The sequence below is a fragment of the Entelurus aequoreus genome, linkage group LG20, assembly GCF_033978785.1.
Source record: "Entelurus aequoreus isolate RoL-2023_Sb linkage group LG20, RoL_Eaeq_v1.1, whole genome shotgun sequence".
NCBI classification, from domain to species: Eukaryota; Metazoa; Chordata; class Actinopteri; order Syngnathiformes; family Syngnathidae; genus Entelurus; species Entelurus aequoreus.
The window spans coordinates 6,976,023-6,996,875 of record NC_084750.1 but is presented as its reverse complement, the minus strand read 5'-3'; the positions used below and the strand labels follow the sequence as shown (position 1 = coordinate 6,996,875).

At 37.7% G+C, this 20,853-nt stretch overlaps 2 protein-coding genes across 6 annotated transcripts in view; one reads left to right on the top strand and one right to left on the bottom strand.

The window, feature by feature from the left end:
* Positions 1 to 20,853, bottom strand: part of trappc3 (trafficking protein particle complex subunit 3) — a 69,669-nt gene that overhangs the window by 17,174 nt on the left and 31,642 nt on the right. The window contains exons 1-2 of one of the 3 annotated variants that reach the window (XM_062029317.1): positions 3,154 to 3,501; positions 2,865 to 2,962 (exon numbers count right to left, since the gene is read on the bottom strand). In XM_062029317.1, coding sequence (XP_061885301.1) covers positions 2,865 to 2,962; positions 3,154 to 3,195 — 140 coding nt within the window. In that variant the 5' untranslated portion in view covers positions 3,196 to 3,501. Of the gene's footprint in view, positions 1 to 2,864; positions 2,963 to 3,153; positions 3,502 to 20,853 lie in introns of those variants that run through there. The other 2 variants (XM_062029315.1, XM_062029318.1) reach the window with 2 other exon arrangements.
* The window catches only part of smap2 (small ArfGAP2), a 47,192-nt gene continuing 37,642 nt past the window's right edge, over positions 11,304 to 20,853 (top strand). Inside the window, exon 1 of one of the 3 annotated variants that reach the window (XM_062029313.1) lies at positions 11,304 to 11,835. In XM_062029313.1, the coding sequence (XP_061885297.1) occupies positions 11,730 to 11,835 (106 nt within the window). In that variant the 5' untranslated portion in view covers positions 11,304 to 11,729. The remainder of the gene's footprint in view (positions 11,836 to 20,853) is intronic. The other 2 variants (XM_062029312.1, XM_062029314.1) reach the window with 2 other exon arrangements.

The following is a 20,853-nucleotide window of genomic DNA, read 5'->3' as shown; positions in this document are numbered from 1 at the left end:
AACTGAGACAGTCTTCACACATTTGCAGACTTAAAACTGACGTATAAAGTACCACATGAATTGGCTCCAGATCCTCCGGCAGAGTTCATCAGCCAAAGAAACAGCCGTGAGTGTGTCACTCCAGGCTCTGTCAGAGGTGACTGTTATATTCCTCTACGCAAGAGCACTTTCAATAAGTCGGCCTGGTCAGTAAGGAGCGCAAATGTGTGGAACTCAGTATGTAGCTGCTGACAGAAGCAACATGTATATTTGTTATATATATTTCATAGTTGGTTAGAATAAATCAATACAACGTATAAATATAAGTTCATATTGTACACAATGTGATTAAAAAAGGTATTTCCTTGGGTTAATTCATGCAAGTTTATTTTTGTAACAAAACCCATGTAAATTGGAGGGGAATATATTTTTTGGTTCCGGTTTGGTCACATTGTTGGGGGGACAATTAATATTTGACGGAATTAAGGAAGCAGCATGAGACGACGAGTGTTTGATGGAAGACGGTAATGGAGTCTCGGATTGGAAAGAAACTTTATTCCCTTGGAGTTTGTGAGGCCAATGAGGTATGATTCTTTCTGATAATGTATGTGAAATCAAAGTGTTTTCTTTTTATTGGATGTCAGACTAATTGTAAGTTCTGTTTTCTTATTTTATTAGTTCTGACGGCATTATATTTAGCATCGTTTGTAACGAGAAGAAGGCGTGGCTGAAATAAATGTCATAAATTAGGCTTTTTCGAGAAAAAAAGCTAAAAAATAAAATACAAATATCATTATTAGTGTACTATTGGCCACTACAAGGGACCAAAGTAATCAGAAAAAATTGCGGCTTTGGCAAATCGCCAATTTTTTGTTTTTTTTCTATGCATATTCTATAATTTTCTGGTCATAAATTAGGCTTTTCCAAGAAAAAAAAGCTAAAAAATAGAATCAAAATATCAATATTAGTGTACTATTGGCCACTAGAAGGGACCAAGCCAATCAGAGCATGCTGTTTTTTAGTATTGTGGCCACTGATTGGCTCAGCCTCAGACAGCATTACTATGTTGGGTTAAAAGAGTGTCAAGGTGATGAAGGTGTTATTTTATATCTAGAGCGCTCTCATAATGTTAAAAAACATATTTAATAAGGTTGTTTTTTATGTTTTATTGAGGACAATATTGGGTTGAAATGACTGATTCCTACTTGGTACTTTTTCTGGAAAAATATGTCTCAAAAGTCCAACATGTTTGCGTTTTTTAGTGATGACATCACAGAAGGCATTACCTGTGACCATAGCCACAGAAAAAAACTAAAAAATTATTATTTAAAGTCGTCCCTCGCCACTTTGCGCTTCAATATCGCGGCTTTGCCAATTCAGATTTTTTTTTCTACGCATATTCTACTATTTTTTGGTCATAAATTTGGCATTTTCGAGAAGAAAAGCTAAAAAATAAAATACAAATATCATTATTAGTGTACTATTGGCCACTAGAAGGGAGCAGAGTAATCAGAAAAAATTGCGGCTTTGCCAAATGTAATACAGTACCTAGGGCGGTATAGCTCAGTTGGGAGAGTGACCGGGCCAGCAACTTGAGGGTTCCAGGTTCGATCCCCGCTTCCACCATCCTAGTCACTGCCGTTGTGTCCTTGGGCAAGACACTTTACCCACCTGCTCCAAGTGCCACCCACACTGGTTTAAATGTAACTTACATATTGGGTTTCACTACATAAAAGCGCTTTGAGTCACTAGAGAAAAGCGCTATATAAATATAATTCACTTCACTTCACTACCTGAGGAGGTTAAACTGGTCACAATTTACAAGGCCTTCACAAACACTTTTTAAATGTGACTTATCAACGCCTAACTCCATGGTGTTAAGGGATGAATAGTCTCTCCTATTGCTATTGTACCATTTTTTCAGCTATAGTTACATTAATCATTAGTAATGTAGCAGCCTAGTTTTGAATGGCAGGGTCCCTGCTATCACATGTTAATAAAAATATAACATTTACATAATAAAAATTAACTACAGGCTTCCCAAATGCTGTAATAAATTAAGCATGATGAGTTGAACATATGTCAGCATGTGGCCCCACTTTTAACTTTTTTTCAAACGCTTATTGCAAACGCTTACTTACAGTAAGTCATTAATTTGACTTTGTAAGTCATTATTTTGACTTAGTAAGTCATTATTTTGACTTAGTAAAATACTAAGTCATAATAATGACGTACTTAGTTTCTCAGGTAACTAGGACTGTTTTGTTTTTACTTTACGGAAAAAATATCGAAATATATATCGTATATCGCCATTCAGCAAATGGAGCGGAAAACACAACCAAAAGTTGTAGGCTTCTTCACGCGACGAAGCCTGCCTACTTCACCGCAGTCTGTTATGTATTGCCCCCCTAGGCTGTGGTGGCAGCGACGAGGTGGAGACGTGATGGCGACAGGCCGAATTACACCGATCCTTACACCCACCCACCCCCTGGAGAGTCACCACCTTAACGTACAAATTTTCTGGGGGAAACATTGTATTGTATATGTATTGTGTGCTTTTTTCTTTTCTTTTACTCTCTCTTTCTTTTCTTTTTCTTTTAAACTGTAATTGTACTGCCCTTTTTTTTACATCACGGCCACAGGACTACAGATGAAAACTAACCTTCTGGCTAATTCTGGCTTTTTTTAACCATGTGTAGTAATGTGTTTTATGAAATTGCATTGTCCCCTTTGAAATAAACTAATTTAATCTAATCTTACGTGGTAAAGGCCAGTTTTTGTTTGTTTTAAGTCGTGCATTGCTTATACAGCAGAATGCTTCAAAGCACTCTTCAAAGTTGTACATTTGGAGTGACAAGTGTTGTCATGTTGTGGAGGAAACTCACATTTTGTCCAGCTGCTTGTTGACCTCCTCATCATTCTCATAGTCTTTGCACAGTTGTGTGACCAAGGCTCCATAGGTCAACGTGAACAGCTCAGAATTCTACAAGAAACCGCACGTTAGTTATGACAAGCTCATTTTAAAAAAATAATTACGATGATAATATCCATTGATAAGTAAACACAAAGGAACCCAGCTTGTTGTTAGCTAGATCTTCATGTCAACGCTGCTGACGTCATTAGCATAGTCCTAGCTAGCTTAGCAACGTTTATCCTTTAATAAGAGTCGCCTACCATCTTCTTGCTGTCCGTTGTGCGAGTAGATTGCCGGGACATTTTGGAAAAAGTTGCAGAATTACACAGAAGGTGAGAAATTCAATATTTATCCTTCTGTTGTTTGTTTTAATGATAGCGCTGTGGCTATTTCCGTGTTATCGAGCCCTGTCGCTCGATCAAGTGAAAGTCGAGGAGAAGCAACTTCCGGTTCTTCACTGGAATAAAACACGCAACAAGAGTAAACCCTGTTGGTTGTGCGTATTTTATTTTGACGCTAATTACCTATTTCCGAAACTGATCTGCGACACTTCAAAAGCTTGGTACTTGTCACTACTCGATCGGTTTCACGCATGCGCGAAACTACGGCACTTTTTTTTTGTGAATTTTATAAACCTTTATTTAAAAATTGCAACATTTACAAACAATTGATAAATAATAATAATCAAAATAAGTACAAAAACAGTACAAAACAGTGCCAGGGTGTTGTAAACTCAATAAAGTAACTAAAATAGAATGCAATATATATATATATATATATATATATATATATATATATATATATATATATATATATATATATATATATATATATATATATATATATATATATATATATATATATATATATATATATATATATATATATAAAACAAAGTGCAATATATATATATATATATATATATATATATATATATATATATATATATATATATATAAAACAAAGTGCAAAGCCATAGGCTCACACAAGTTCTGTAAATTATTTAAATTTGGAACACAGCATCATCGTTTTCACAGCTTTTTGGTTGTTAGAGGTAGAGAGTGTTTTAACGTAGAATTCTAATTCTTTTTTAAAGGCACAAAAAACAGGTCGGGTATTGAGAAACTTACATTTATGAATATAAAACTTAGCCAATATAGTATAACGAGGTTGCAAAGGTCAAATTCCTTTTCAAAATGTTCTTCATACAGTGTAAATCCAAACAGCACATCTTTAAGACGTCACTTCTTTTCGAGAAATACTTGAGTCGCGTCTTTGACGTCATGTGCTGTAATATTCGAATGTTTTATCAATATTATTTGTATTCATTCAATAAAATTAATATATTATACGGTAGAAAACGAGAATAAGAATATACTAATAATAAGGGATAGATTTTAAAAAATCAGGAGTATATATATATATATATATATATATATATATATATATATATATATATATATATATATATATATATATATATATATATATATATATATATATATATATATACACACACACACACAGTATATAACCACGGTGAACTCTCATATAGGCACTGATCTTATATTTTAGCACCTCTCTGTGTGCAATTTTTACTTTCCACCAACAATCTGAATACTTCTGTATATATGTATATAGTATAATATTTATTCCTGTAAACAACACATTCTGAACATTCGTTCTCAGGACTGGACTGTGCACATTACCTCCTTTTGCACTATTTTTCTTTCTTTCTTTCCTTCCTTTGTTTTGCATATTTGTAGACTGTCGCACTGATACTGGAGTTGCTTTTAATATCATTGTACCTGTGTATAGTGACAATAAAAGGCATTCTATTCTATTATTATTATATTGAACATAGTAATAATAGAATAGAAGGCCTTTTATTGTCACTATAATGGCAATAGAATAGAATATATTCTATTATCGCCACAACTACTACCACTTTTTATCTTCTGTCATTGCAATGAATGACACACGGGGGCGCCACTGACTCGAGTAATATATTGTTTTTTAAATACTGTTTTTCAACGACGCACTCAACTTAAATCTTTATCTTTAGCCTGAGGAAAAGTGGATTTTTAAATCGTCATTATTGAGAATTGAAATATTTGATGTCAATAAAATAAAAAAGATGAATTTCTTTGCCATTCTTGGCTGCTGATCACATCGTTCCGGTTTCCTTACGGTTTCAAAATAAACACTGTATTCTTAAATAAAGATAGTTTGTTTTTTTATGTAATAGTTTTCATGATATTGTTGTTGAAATAAATATTTAAAAAAATAAAACTATTATAAAGGTGAACAAATATAATTGTAAATCAATGTGACAGGAAGTGACGTATTCTTCGCGCTTGCGTGGACCGTTTAAGTGGGGAAGTGACAGTACTTATTTAATTAAAAAAATTAAATACATACATTTTAAAAAAGCCCTTAAATTAATGTCTTATGGGGGGATTTAAGTTGTTAGATAAGTCCAATTTGTTTGTATTTATTGAGTTGTTTTGTATTTTTTATGTTTTTTTAGCGTTTGGAATTGTCTCTTACTTCACTCTATAACATTTTAGTTTGTACAAAGATGTTGATCGCTCAACCCTGTGAATGTCTGCAATGTTAAAATGTGTAGAAAGTGCCTTAATTTGTTTGTATATTGTTAACATGTGCCGTTTGTGTGTTCAGTTTTTCCAATAGAAAATTGTAATAAAATTAAACCTTTTTTTCCAAATACTTTATTTTAGTAACAGTTTAATACAGACATGTACAATTAAAATGACGACAATTAAGTATTTTTGTACATTAACGGGAAGCTGCAGCAACACGCAAACGTAAAGGAAAAACAAATAACGGGAAAAAAACAGTACCATAACTGTGGTATCGTAGATAATCTTTTATTAACCTACTTATGTATGTATTAATTTATGTTGGCTCCCTTAAGAGATAATTCCACTTATAAGAAATAGGCTGATATAGAGGGCGCACTCGTTGTTCAGGTTGGCTCCTGTCTACGTCACTTGGCATTAGAACAGGGATGTCAAACTCCTTTTCATTGAGGGCCACATGGCAGTTATGGCTGCCCTCAGAGGGCCACTTGAAACAGTGAGTCATAAATGAATATAAATGTATAAGGATTCGCCTCGTGATATTATTATACAATTGCACATGCATTTGATCATTATATAATTGTGTTACCTTCTCTGTAGACGGGCAGCTCAGTCGCCATCATTTCACCTTAGAATTTACAGTGGATTTTTTTTACAGCAAATTTCTATAAATGTAAAAATGGTGGTTTAACGTGTTTTAGCTGTGTTTTAACGTTAAAATTCTGGCGACTGAGAGGTCATTTTTTCATATGTAAACAGTTGTTGTTTATGGTGAATTACTGTACATGGAAAAACTGTTTTTACGGCATAATTCTGGCGACAGAGCAGACCGTTTAGAATAAATTTTTTTACCTATTGTAATTTTTTTGTGTACAATTAAATGGATAACTCACTTAAAAATTGTAAGTCAATCAGATATTTATTTTCTTTTAAAAAGTGTAATGTATGATAATATATTATTTCATGCAACACGAATAATAACTAATAGTTTTTATTACAGATTATAACTACTTTCAAACCTAAGTTAATAGAAATTTAACTATGCAGTATTAACATTAACATTATTATTACAGATTCATTAAGTACTTTCCCTTTCTAAATTCATACACAATTAAATTATTCAATAAAATTTAATATTTCTTACATTATTAGATATTAAAGTTTAATATATAGGCAATTGCATGCAGTAAAAGTATGTTTTCAGTCAAAACAGAAAGAAGGTAAACATTTAGTAAAAAAAAAAAAGATAATGTACCGGTACTCTACTTTCGCGTTTGACACCTGTGCATTAGAAGAAGAGTGTACCAAGTCGTGTGTGTGTGCAACAAGAAGTTGAATAAATGACAACTAAAAACATTTCCTGTGCAGTGCATTCATTATGAAGATATAACAATAACATAACACTAGAATAAAATAAAATAAAATAAAATTATCAGGCTATACATATACGTTTTCTTTGGTGATAATTATTTTTAAAACGTGGGAGGTTAACATTTGTTTTCCTTTGTTATTATTAGTGAGTTGGACTTTTTTTTTTTAACTCAAAATAAAACAAAAAAATATTTAGTTTGCATGCTAGTACTCTGGATTTATGAATATGAAATGTACCTAAAAGACAACCGTTTGATTGCATTTTCCAACTCGTGATTTAAGTTTAGAACATAAAAACTATTTTTTAAACTCAAAAATTGTACGGTAAGTACAAAACAAACGAAAGTTCAGTCCATAACAACTGGGACAAGGGAACATCAAAAACCAAATGTGTTATTGATTATTATTTAAGTGTGCTACTATGAACATACCAATCCATTATTTATAAGTTCTAATGTGTTAAAATTTTCAGATATTGTGTTTTTAAAAACAATGGAAATGGATGGATGGATGGATGGATGGATGGAAATTATGTTTCGAGTAAAGAACAACAGCCATTCTTAGGTTATTTAATGGCCTACTGAAATTATCTTTTTTTATTTAAACGGGGATAGCAGATCCATTCTATGTGTCATACTTGATCATTTCGCGATATTGCCATATTTTTGCTGAAAGGATTTAGTATAGAACAACGACGATAAAGTTCGCAACTTTTGGTCTCTGATAAAAAAAAGCCTTGCCCCTACCGGAAGTAGCGTGACGACACCGGAGGAAGGACTGCTCATATTTCCCCATTGTTTACACCAGCAGCGAGAGAGATTCGGACCGAGAAAGCGACGATTACCCCATTAATTTGAGCGAGGATGAAAGATTTGTGGATGAGGAACGTGAAAGTGAAGGACTAGAGTGCAGTGCAGGACGTATCTTTTTTCGCTCTGACCGTAACTTAGGTACAAGGGTTCATTGGATTCCACACTTTCTCCTTTTTCTATTGTGGATCACAGATTTGTATTTTAAACCACCTCGGATACTATATCCTCTTGAAAATGAGAGTCGAGAACGCGAAATGGACATTCACAGTGACTTTTATCTCCACGACAATACATCGGTGACGCATTTTAGCTACTGAGCTAACGTGATAGCATCGGGCTTTACTGCATATAGAAACAAAACAAATAAGTCCCTGACTGGAAGGATAGCCAGAAGATCAACAATACTACCAAACTCTGGACATGTAACTACACGGTTAATGCTTTCCAGCTTGGCAAGCTTAGCAATGCTGTTGCTAACGACGCCATTGAAGCTAACTTAGCTACGGAACCTCAACAGAGCTATGCTAAAAACATTAGCTCTGCACCTACGCCAGCTCTCATCTGCTCATCACGACCCGTGCTCACCTGCGATCCAGCGATCGACGGTACGACGAAGGACTTCACCCGATCACCGATGCGGTCTGCGGCCCGTAGACGGAGGAAGTCAAGGTGAGGTCGTTCGGCTAGCGCGTCTGCTATCCAAGTAAGTCCTCCTGGTTGTGTTGCTGTAGTCCGCCGCTAATACACCGATCCCACCTACAACTTTCTTCTTTGCAGTCTCCATTGTTCATTAAACAAATTGCAAAAGATTCACCAACACAGATGTCCAGAATACTGTGGAATTTAGCGATGAAAACAGACGACTTAAGCTGGCGACGGACCTATTCCAAGATGTCTGATTCAACTGTTTACGTCACGCGCATACGTCATAATACATAGACGTTTTCAACCGGAAGTTTAGTGGGAAATTTAAAATTGCACTTTATAAGTTAACCCGGCCGTATTGGCATGTGTTGCAATGTTAAGATTTCATCATTGATATATAAACTATCAGACTGCGTGGTCGGTAGTAGTGGCTTTCAGTAGGCCTTTAAATTAGGAGGAGAAAACTATAATTTACGGGGGATATTGATTTTTGAAATATGTAAAGTAAGTAATATAAAATACAAATGTATTTCAGTTTTAGGAGTTAAATGGTGGAACAAGCTCAGTGATGAGTTGAAGACATGTAGTTCTTTGTTAAAGTTCAAGAAAACCTTGAAAGGTGAAATAATTGAAAATTATCAAATTTAACAACAATTACTTTCATCTAGAGATAAATGCTTTAAAATGTAATATCGGAAATTATCGGTATCGGTTTCAACCTCCCGATTTTCCCGGGAGACTCCTGAATTTCAGTGCCCCTCCCGAAAATCTCCCGGGGCAACCATTCTCCCGAATTTCTCCCGATTTCCACCCGGACAACATTATTGGGGGCGTGCCTCAAAGGCACTGCCTTCAATGTCCTCTACAACATGTCGTCACGTCCGCTTTTCCTCCATACAAACAGCGTGCCGGCCCAGACACATAATATATGCGGCTTTTACACGCACACAAGTGAATGCAAGGCATACTTGGTCAACAGCCATACAGACCACACTGAGGGTGACCGTATAAACAACTTTAACACTGTTACAAATATGCGCCACACTGTGAACCCACACCAAACTAGAATGACAAACACATTTCGGGAGAACATCCGCACCGTAACATAACATAAACACAACAGAACAAATACCCAGAACCCCTTGCAGCACCAACTCTTCCAGGACGCTACAATATACACCCTCGCTACCACCAAACCCCGCCCCCCAAACCCAGCCCACGGAGGTCTCAAGGTTGGCAAGTATGCTATAGTATACTCTGGACTGAAGCTGTGTGCCTTCATTGTTTTTGTAGCTGTTGTTTTGAGGCATGTTTAAAAAAAATAAAAAATAATGCACTTTGTGAAAGTCAAAGTATAGTATTTCCCATAGTTGCAGTGGGTATCAGGATTATCTCAGGGAGAGCATGTCCCAAATTCCAAGCTGCTGTTTTGAAGCATGTTAAAAAAAATAATGCACTTTGTGACTTCGATAATAAAAATGGCAGTGCCATGTTGGCATTTTTTTCCATTACTGGAGTTGAAGTTGTTCTCTTATTTTGGAAAACCTTGTTTTTGATTGATTGATTGAAACTTGTGTTAGTAGATTGCACAGTACAGTACATATTCCGTACAATTGACCACTAAATGGTAACACCCGAATAAGTTTTTCAACTTGTTTAAGTCAATTCATGGTGAAGTTACATTGTTTAATGCATCCAGTGGGGCATCACAACAAAATTAGGCATAATAATGAGAGATGTCCGATAATATTGGCCTGCCGATATTATCGGCCGATAAATGCTTTAAAATGTAATATTGGAAATGATCGGTATCGGTTCTTTTATTATCGTTTTTTGTTGTTGTTGTTGTTGTTTTTTATTAAATCAACATAAAAAACACAAGATACACTTACAATTAGTACACCAACCCAAAAAACCTCCCTCCCCCATTTACACTCATTCACACAAAAGGGTTGTTTCTTTCTGTTATTAATATTCTGGTTCCTACATTATATATCAATATATATCAATACAGTCTGCAAGGGATACAGTCCGTAAGCACACATGATTGTGCGTGCTGCTGGTCCACTAATAGTACTAACCTTTAACAGTTAATTTGACTCATTTTCATTAATTACTAGTTTCTATGTAACTGTTTTTATATTGTTTTACTTTCTTTTTTATTCAAGACATTTTTTTTTCTTATTTTATTTTTAAAAATTTTTTTTTAAAAAAGGACCTTATCTTCACCGTACCTGATTGTCCAAATTAGGCATAATAATGTGTTAATTCCATGACTGTATATATCGGTATCGGTTGATATCGGTATCGGTGATTAAGAGTTGGACAATATCGGAATATCGGCAAAAAGCCATTATCGGACATCCCTAATAATAATGTGTTAATTCCACGACTGTATATATCGGTATTGGTTGATATCGGAATCGGTAATTAAGAGTTGGACCATATCGGAATATCGGCAAAAAAGCCATTATCGGACATCCCTAATAATAATGTGTTAATTCCACGACTGTATATATCGGTATTGGTTGATATCGGAATCGGTAATTAAGAGTTGGACCATATCGGAATATCGGCAAAAAAGCCATTATCGGACATCTCTACTTTCATCCCATTAATTTTTTTTAACTTTGATGTTCCAGGCAATGTAATTTTCAGTGAATGTATAGGATAGGCAAATACAAGCTTTGGCTTCAGCCTATTCCTTTTTCGGTCATTCTTTTTCTTTTCTTTTTGTGTATAAATGTGTATGATTGTTAAATATGTATAATCTGTATTGTTAAACTGATCACACAAAATGGTTGATTATATGACCGAAATAAACTTATGTCATTTCATTCTTTTTTCAATATGACAAAATGTGCATTCATAAAAATACAAATAAAAGAACTTGGTCGAACCCGTCTATTGACTGCCGCACACTGCCCCCTAGCGGTCGGGCTGAAGACACAGGAAGCACCGAAAGCCTGTCCTACTCGAAACGACCACAGGGTGGCAGTGTAGGTAACGTAGCCCGCAGGAAAGAAGCTGAATTATTTATTATGTTAAGGCAGGGAAGAGCAGCGTTGGAATAAGAGTGTCTTGCGGGCGGATCGAGTGCGTATTTCGAATACATGAGAGTGTTAGAGAGGGCGGACGCGGTTTTTTCCCCCCTTCCTTTTTATTTTAAGTGCGCACATTTAAACGCACCTCCACTAAGCCGCACGCTGTTTGGCTTCTCAAGGCAAGGATCGTCACCATCCCGCCGTGGCTTGACGAGAGGAGGAGGAGGAGGAGGAGGAAAGGAGGAAGAAGCACCGCTTCTAGTCATTGCGATCTGAGAATACTGGGACTGTGCAGTACTATCATAGTAGTAGTAAAACAGGACCGTGATACAGGACTGAAGGCGAGGTCAACTATTGCGCAATGATGACGGGCAAATCTGTGAAAGACGTCGACAGATATCAGCCGGTGCTCAACTCTTTGCTGGCGCTGGAGGAGAACAAATTCTGTGCGGACTGCGAGTCAAAAGGTGGGTCCCAAAAACAAAAAAAAAGATAAAAAGTGTAACCTATTTCTATGGGCTTGCCTCTTTGTGATGTTAAGTTCCTGTTATAAGCTGTTATACAGTATATGCCTTGAGCTCTTATTTTGAAGGCGCTAAAAGCGGAAAGCATACTTTAGACCAGTGTTTTTCAACCACTGTGCCGCGGTGAGATATTTTCTGGTGTGCCGTGGGAAATTATGCAACTTCACCTAATTGGTCCAAAAAATCCATCCATCCATCCATCCATTTTTTACCCCTTGTCCCTTTTAGGGGTAGCGGGGGGAGGGGGGGGGGGGGTGCTGGAGCCTGCATTCGGGCGGAAGGCGGGGTACAACCTGGACAAGTCGCCACCTCATCGCAGGACCAAAAATTTTTCGAAAATCAATAATTATAATAATGTGCCGTTGTCTAGTGCAGTGTTTTTCAACCTTTTTTGGTATGTAAAAGGTATCCATCCATCCATTTTCTACCGCTTGTCCCTATTGGGGTATGCAGTGTTTCCCACACATTCATTTATTTGTGGCGGCCCGCCACGAAAGAATTAGGTCCGTCACAAATTTTAAAAAAAATAAAAAATTGTTTTTAAAAAATTAAAATTAGAAAAAAAAAATTTAAAATTTAAAAAAAAAAATTGTTGTCCTCTCCAGCTTCTCAGGCAAATCATATAGTTGATGTAGATGCCCATATAGGCTGTTCAGATTTACTTTACAAAAGAGAAGTGTAGGATACTTCTCTTGTTGCCTTATTTGTATTTGGCTTTATTAAATGTATTTATATTAGAAACACAACATGTGTATATAACAAAGGGTGCAAAGTCTGCAGGCAGTAGGAAACACATGGTTAAGTGTAGGGAGTAAAACTGATGGCAGTCTAAAGTTCAAGATTTTTGGAGCTCTTTGTTCAGTGGATCAGATGTTTGATGAAGCTCTGTGTCTATCTACCACCACTACTGTTTTCTGTTTATTTGTTACTGACTGTGGCAGGACACCTCTGCCTCTGTTTCACTTTATGTTGCTGGTAAATAATATGGTTGTAGTAGTAGGCTAAAGTTAAATTATTTAGTATGCACTAATTAAAGGGGCAGAGCTTTGAGACATTTTAGCTTTTATAAGATATATATTTTTTGTAAGAACCACAATTAATAAATATATTTCAGTGAATAACTTATTGTTCAAATCTGTATATAAATATGTACATAAAGTGTTGTAATTATATTGTAAAATGGATGGATGGATGGATGGATGGACGTTTAAAACAAAACTGTTATTATTAATTAGTAAGTATACATTTTTTGAGCCTTTTTAGAGAAAATCAAATCATTGTAGTAAATTATGCAAATTATTCGAATATGTCATGGTGGCCACGCCCATAGCCACGCCCCCACCGCCACAGGTATCTTGGCAGTTTATGGGAAACACTGGTATGTATCGCTTAAACCAAAAATGAACAAAAGGCAAGTCCCGCTAGGAAAAGGCACTGAAGCATGGCTGTGCAAAACAAAAGTAAAACTGAACTGGCTACAAAGTAAACAAAATTAGAATGCTGGACGACAGCAAAAACTTACTGCGTGTGGAGCAGGGAGACGGCGTCCACAAAGTACATCCGTACATGACATGACAATCAACAGTGTCCCCACAAAGAAGGATAGCTTATGCACAACTTAAATAGACTTGATTGCGAAAACAAAGCAGGTGCGGGCAATAGCACTCAAAGGAAGGCGTGACGCTGCTACAGGAGAACACCAACAAAACAGGAAGGGTGGTTTTACGTGGACCCGGACTTAAACAAGTTGAAAAACTTATTCGGGTGTTACCATTTAGTGGTCAATTCTATGGAATATGTACTGTATTGTGCAATCTACTAATAAAAGTTTCAATCAATCAATCAAAAACCAAAATAACAGCGCAAAACAGAAACTAAAGCAATTCACACAAGAAACAACAACAAACTCAAAATAAGGCATGACAACCTGGTAGAGTTTAATTTTGTAACCTTTTCTGCTGGTGGTGTGCCTCCGTATTTTTTTTTATGAAAAAAATGTGCCTTGGCTCAAAAAAGGTTGAAAATCACGAACTTCTTGTCGGGATCCCCAGCAAGAACATCCAGAAGCTGCAATACATACAGAATAGTGCTGCTAGGATCCTGATGCGAGTGCGGAAATATGACCATATCACACCAATTCTCAAATCCCTTCACTGGCTTCCTGTTCCACTCAGGATTGAATACAAAGTCTCCCTACTAACCCACCAGTGCCTCCATGGAAATGCCCCCCTCTACCTCAAAGAACTACTCACCCCCCAGATCCTCCACACGACACCTCCGCTCCGGACAGGCTAACCTCCTCCAACCTCCGAGGACAAAGCTCCGAACTATGGGAGACCAGGCTTTCTGCTCTGCCGCTCCCAATCTGTGGAACACTCTCCCTGACCACCTGAGGGCACCACAGACTGTGGATGCTTTTAAAAAAGGCTTAAAAACCCTTCTTTTTAAAAAAAGCTTCTTTTTTTTTTTTTTTAGATATATGCATACTAGTTGTAGCTATTAGGCTGTTCTAGTTTTTATTTTTATTTATTTTGAGGTTGTTTACTTAATGTAAAGTGTTTTTTACAAATAAAATATATTATTATTATTATACTGTATAACAGCTTATAACAGGAACTTAACATCACAAAGAGGCAAGCCCATAACATTTTAAAAAAAAAAAAAGCATAGTGCATGCTTTTGAATGCATCCTCTATTAAGAGTTGTGTTGCAGATATTTCATGTTTGTTTACTCCGGCAGCCATGCTGGCTCTGCATGGTTGTCCTGAGAGTCCTCGGGGATTTGCCCAACCGGTTTTGCCACACTTGTTTGGGACTCTTAACCGGGAAGCCAACTGGAAAGAAGTTGGGACCGTGAGGTTCCTCAAAAGGAGCTCATCTGTGAACTTTGGAGAAAGGCATGCTTGGATGAGCTTAGTGTGGGAGAATGCCCGAGCCCTGACCTCAACCTTGTTGTACATCTAACCCAGTGCTTGTCTAATAGTGAGAGTGATACCTTGGCACATACAGGTGGATAAATAAATAAACATTCGCTTCAGGGGGGGGGGTGTAAAAATACGTATGTCCCTTAGAAGGGGGGTGTGAGAGGCAGTGGTGTAATAGCATCTTTAGTGTTGGTAAAGAGCTATATTGACACACAGAGATGAAAACCCCCCAAACATTTACTTCAAGGGGGACGTGAAAATACGTATGTCCCTTTAGAAGGGGGGCTTTAGAGGCAGTGGTGTATTGTTGTTGGTAAAGAACTGTATTGACACACAGAGATAAAATAAATAATAAACATTTACTACTAGGGGGTCGTGACAAAACGTATGTCCCTTAGAAGGGGGGCGTGAGAGGCAGTGGTGTAATAGCTTCGTTAGTGTTGGTAAAGAACTATATTGACAAACAGATAAAAAAAAAACCATTTACTTCAGGGGGTGTGTGAAAATACGTATGTCCCTCAGAAGGGGGACGTGAGAGGCAGTGGTGTAATAGCATCTTAAATCTGCTGGCAAAGCTCCATCTTGACACAGATATAAAAATACAAAAAACACATTCACTTTGGGGGGAGGGAGGGTGAAAATACGTGTGTCCCTTCGAAGAGGAGCTTTAGAGGTGTCATGTCTGTTCATGTTGTTGTTTTGGCCATGTGTTTGTTTTTTGGACTCTTTTTAGTTCCTGGTTGCACTTCCTTGTTTGGTTTGGTTTCCATGGTCACCCATTAGTTTTCACCTGTCTTGTCACGCACCTGTTTCACGTTTCGAGTCACGCACCTGTTTTCACTGATCACGTCACTATTTAAATCTGTCTGTTTCTGTTGTTCGTCCTGGCGTCCTCACACATTCACACTCCTGCCACTCTGATGATCCATGCTGCTCTTTTTCATGTTTTTTCTCATGCCAAGTAAGTTTTGTTTATTAAGACCACAGTTAGTGTTTTTGTTTCTTTGTTCATAGTTTTTGTGCCCACGTGCATGTCTTTTGTTTCTTAGTCAAGTTTGTATTTCCGCCTTTGTGCGCGCCATTTGTTTGCTTCCTTTTTTAGTTTATTAGTGTTAAAAATAAATCATGTATTTAAATTCACGTCTTGCACGCGCCAATTTTCCATTGCCTTCTGGAGAAACACAACCCGAGAACCTAGTCCTGACAAGAGGGAATGGTGTATTGTTGTTGGTAAAGAACTATATTGACACACAGAGATAAAATAATATAAACATTTACTTCTAGGGGGACGTGACAATACGTATGTCCCTTAGAAGGGGGGCGTGAGAGGCAGTGGTGTAATAGCTTTGGTGTAATAGCTTCTTTAGTGTTGGTAAAGAACTATATTGACAGAGATTTTAAAAAAAACAAAAAACCTTTACTTCAGGGGGTGTGTGAAAATATGCATGTCCCTAAGAAGGAGGGCGTGAGAGGCAGTGGTGTAATAGCATCTTAAACGTGTTGGGGGGGGGGGGGGGTTAAAGAACTATATTGACAAACAGAGATAAAAAAACAAAAAAAACATTTACTTCGGGGGGGCGTGAAAATACGTACAAATACGTATGTCCCTTAGAATGGGCGGCGTGAAAGGCAGTGATGTAATAGCATCTTTAGTGTTGGTAAAGAACTATAGTGACACACAGAGATAAAAAAACAAAACATTTACTTCAGGGGGGGTGGGGGGGGTGAAAATACATATGTACCCTAGAAGCGGGGCATGAGAGGCAGTGGTGTAATAGCATCTTTAGTGTTGGTAAACAAACCCAAAACATTTACTTCAGGGGGGGCGTGAAAATACGTATGTCCCTTAGAAGGGGGGCGTGAGAGGCAGTGGTGTATAGTTGTTGGTAAAGAACTATATTGACACACAGAGATAAGAAAATATAATCATTTACTTCTAGGGGGGCGTGACAATACGTATCTCCCTTAGAAGGGGGGCATGAGAGGCAGTGGTGTAATAGCATCTTTAGTGTTGGTAAACAACTATATTGACACACAGAGATTAAAAAAACAAAAACATTTACTTCAGGGGGGGCGTGAAAATACGTATGTCCCTTAGAAGGGGGCTTTAGAGGCAGTGGTGTATTGTTGTTGGTAAAGAACTATATTGACACACAGAGATTAAAAAAATATAAACATTTACTTCTAGGGGGGGCGTGACAATACGTATGTCCCTTAGAAGGGGGGCGTGAGAGGCAGTGGTGTAATAGCTTCTTTAGTGTTGGTAAAGAACTATATTGACACACAGAGATAACAAATCTATAAAAATTTACTTTCAGGGGGGCGTGACAATACGTATGTCCCTTAGAAGGGGGGTGAGAAGCAGTGGTGTAATAGCTTCTTTAGTGTTGGTAAAGAACTATATTGACAAACAGAGATAAAAAAAAAAAAAAAAAAAAACATTTACTTCAGGGGGGGGCGTGAAAATACGAAAGTCCCTTAGAAGGGGGTGTGAGAGGCAGTGATGTAATAGCATATTTAGTGTTAGTAAAGAACTATATTGACACAGAGTTAAAAAAAAAAAACTATTCACTTGGTAGGGGCGTAAAAAAATGATGTCCCTTAGAGAGGGGCGTGAGAGGCAATAGCGTAATACCTTGGCACATACAGATGGATAAATTAATAAACATTCATTTCGGGGTCGGTGAAAAAATGCTGTGCCCTTTAGAATTGTAACTGTGAGCAAGTTCCAAACATCCCGTTTAATTCTTAGATAGTGGGGCGAGCACCCCCTCATGAGGTGTCAGGGGAAAGGGGGCGTGAGAGGCAATGGTGTAATAGCTTCTTTAGTGTTGGTAAAGAACCATCTTGACACAGAGTTAAAAAAAAAAACTATTCACTTAGTGGGGGCGTAAAAAAATGATGTCCCTTAGAGAGGGGCGTGAGAGGCAATAGCATAATACCTTGGCACATACAGATGGATAAGTAAATAAATAAACATTCGCTTCAGGGGGGGCGTGGGAAAATGCTGTCCCCTATAAAAATGTAACTGTGAGCTAGTTCCAAACAGCCCGTTTTAATGCCGTGCTTCTTAAATAGTGGATGAAAGGGGGGCGTGAGAGGCAATGACTAGCCCTCTCAGTGGCTTAGTGGTTAGAGTGTCCGCCCTGAGATCGGTAGGTTGTGAGTTCAAACCCCGGCCGAGTCATACCAAAGACTATAAAAATGGGACCCATTACCTCCCTGCTTGGCACTCAGCATCAAGGGTTGGAATTGGGGGTTAAATCACCAAAAATGATTCCTGGGCGCGGCACCGCTGCTGTTCACTGCTCCCCTCACCTCCCAGGGAGTGAACAAGGGGATGGGTCAAATGCAGAGGACAAATTTCACCACACCTAGTGTGTGTGTGACAATCATTGGTACTTTAACTTTAAGTTACTAGCATATTTATTGTTTGCAAAGATTAGTGTTGGTAAAAAACTATCTTGACACAGAGTTTAACACATAAACATTGAAAGTCGAGGGGCTAAGAGGCAGTAATTGACAATCCGTGATCTAACCCAAGGGTGTCCAAAAAAGCGTAAATGTACGCTAGAAGGCGCTATTTTTGATGTCAATTTTTTTTTTTAAATGTAGTTTGTGCGCTTCTATAATAGCAATGCTGGCCTTTCAGGCGTCCGACAAGGTTTGATGTGTTGAAGCGCGATGTTTCTTCCCCTCCTGGCGGAATATCACCAGAAAGGTCTTCCTCTAGGAAGGACAAATGAGTGTAATATTATATAAATATGTTTGGACACCCTTGATCTAACCGGACAAACTTATTGGTGTCCAAGTACTTTTGCACACAACAAAATAGCTCTTTTGCATCCTTGCTGCTCGCTACTTAGCAGCACTTCCACCTCGGCCGTAAATCGTCCAGTGAAGGGAAGAAGCTCTGACCGGAATATTACGAGTGACGGTATGTGAGCAAGCAGGTTTCTTCTCGGCTGTTATTTACCCACTGTCATGGCCGACCAGACTCATACGGGTCGCCGAACTCATCGATATTTCATGAGCCTCATCAAGCGGGCTCCTGAGTGCTTTAATGTTGTCATTTATCGATTGCTTTTTGGCTTACACTTCCGGAAATGGATGCAGGGGAGTGATAGCATGTGCCTAATAATATGGTCTGTTCCTGGCGTGGCAGCATGAAACCTCCCACACCACGCTCGGGCTGCTCTGATATCAAAACACCAGCCAGTAGCAGACTGTCTTGATCCGTTCCAGGGTCAAACTGTCGCCATCATAGCGATATGTTAACGTGCGTAACTGGTGTGCGAGCTTAAAAAGATGTGTCTCACCGTACGATAAAACTCGGAGTGTCCCGATTCAATTGTGATATCAGATATCAGTCCGATATCAGAAAAAAAATAGGTATCTGTATCGGCTTGCATCTAAAATCTCCCGAAACAAGCAGTTACAGACACAAGGTTGGTCCTTTCCTGTATTTTAATGAAGTCATTTACAAAAGCTAATCATGCTCGGCTACAGGCTACTAGGACCGAGCAGCTGCACAACAGCTAAGCACACAATAGCACACAGGCTACATATATGTAATACGTATCTTTAATTGAACAATATTGCAGTCTAAAACGTGACATTTGACAATATAAACTAGGATAAAATAATTATAGTTTATTAAGACAGAAGAGTATTGGAAAGTAACAAACGTGTCCGCATCATTTGACTTACTACATCATGAGCGTAATTAACGATTGTGACCACTATTTGTCGCCAAAAAACAATTACCACTCCACTTCGGTTTAAAGACAGCATAAGCCCATTTCAGACGGTTAATAAAAAATAGGTTATTGTTTTCCATAACCGCCATTGTCAAACAATAAATATAATAAAACATGTTAGCACAAAAGCATAACACTTCATTTAAAAACATGTGCAATTGCATTAGGTGCATTTTTCTGTCAAATTTGAAAGAAAAAAACAAGTTTAGCGTGAATCTACTTTATTATTTCCAGCTTGTCGCAGGCCACAGAGTGATGTAGAGGGCCATAAAAAATCGATGTAGAGGGCCACATAAAATCGATGTGGCAGACCACATGAAAAAGATGTAACAGACCATATGAAAAAGATGTGGTTGGCAAAGTAAAATGATGTGGCAAATCACTTGAAAAATATGTGGCAGACCACATGAAAAAGATGTGAAGTGGCGGACCACGAGAAAAAGAATGTGGCAGACCATGAGAAAAAGAAGTGACTGACCACGTGACAAAAGAAGTGGCAGGCCACAATTAAATTACATGGCACATCATATAAAAACATTTGGCTGACCATATGAAAAAGACTTAGCAGGCCATGTGAAAATATGTGGCTGACCACATGACAAAAGAAGTGGCAGACCACCTTAAAATATGTGGCTGACCACTTGAAAAATATATGTGTCTGCCCACATGAAAAAGTGGCAGACCACATGTAAAAGAAGTGATGTGGTAGAGTAAATGAAAAAGAAGTGGCGGAGCACTTGACAAAAGAAGTGGCAGGCCACATTAAATTATGTGGCAGAACATATAAAAAATTATGTGGCAGATCATATCAAAAATGTGACTGGCCACATTAAAAAAAAGATGTGGCAAGCCAAATAAAATTTGAAATTATGTGGCTGGCCACTTGAAAAAGATGTAGCTGGCCAAATGAAAAAGTGGCAGACCCCGTGAAAAAGATGTGATGTGGCAGACCACATGAAAAATAAGTGGCTGACCACAAGAAAAAGATTTGGCTGACCACATGAAAAGAAGTGGTGGACCACATTAAATGAGGTGGCAGACCAAATAAAATTATGTGGCAGAGCACATGAAAAATATTTGGCTGGCCACTTAAAAAGATGTGGCTGTCCACTTGAAATTATGTGGCGGACCACTTGAAAAATATGTGGCGGACCACATGAAAAATATGTGGCTGGCCACTTGAAAAAGATGTGGCTGGCCAAATGAAAAAGTGACAGACCATGTGAAAAAGATGTGATGTGGCAGACTATTTGAAAATGGAAGTGGCCGACCACATG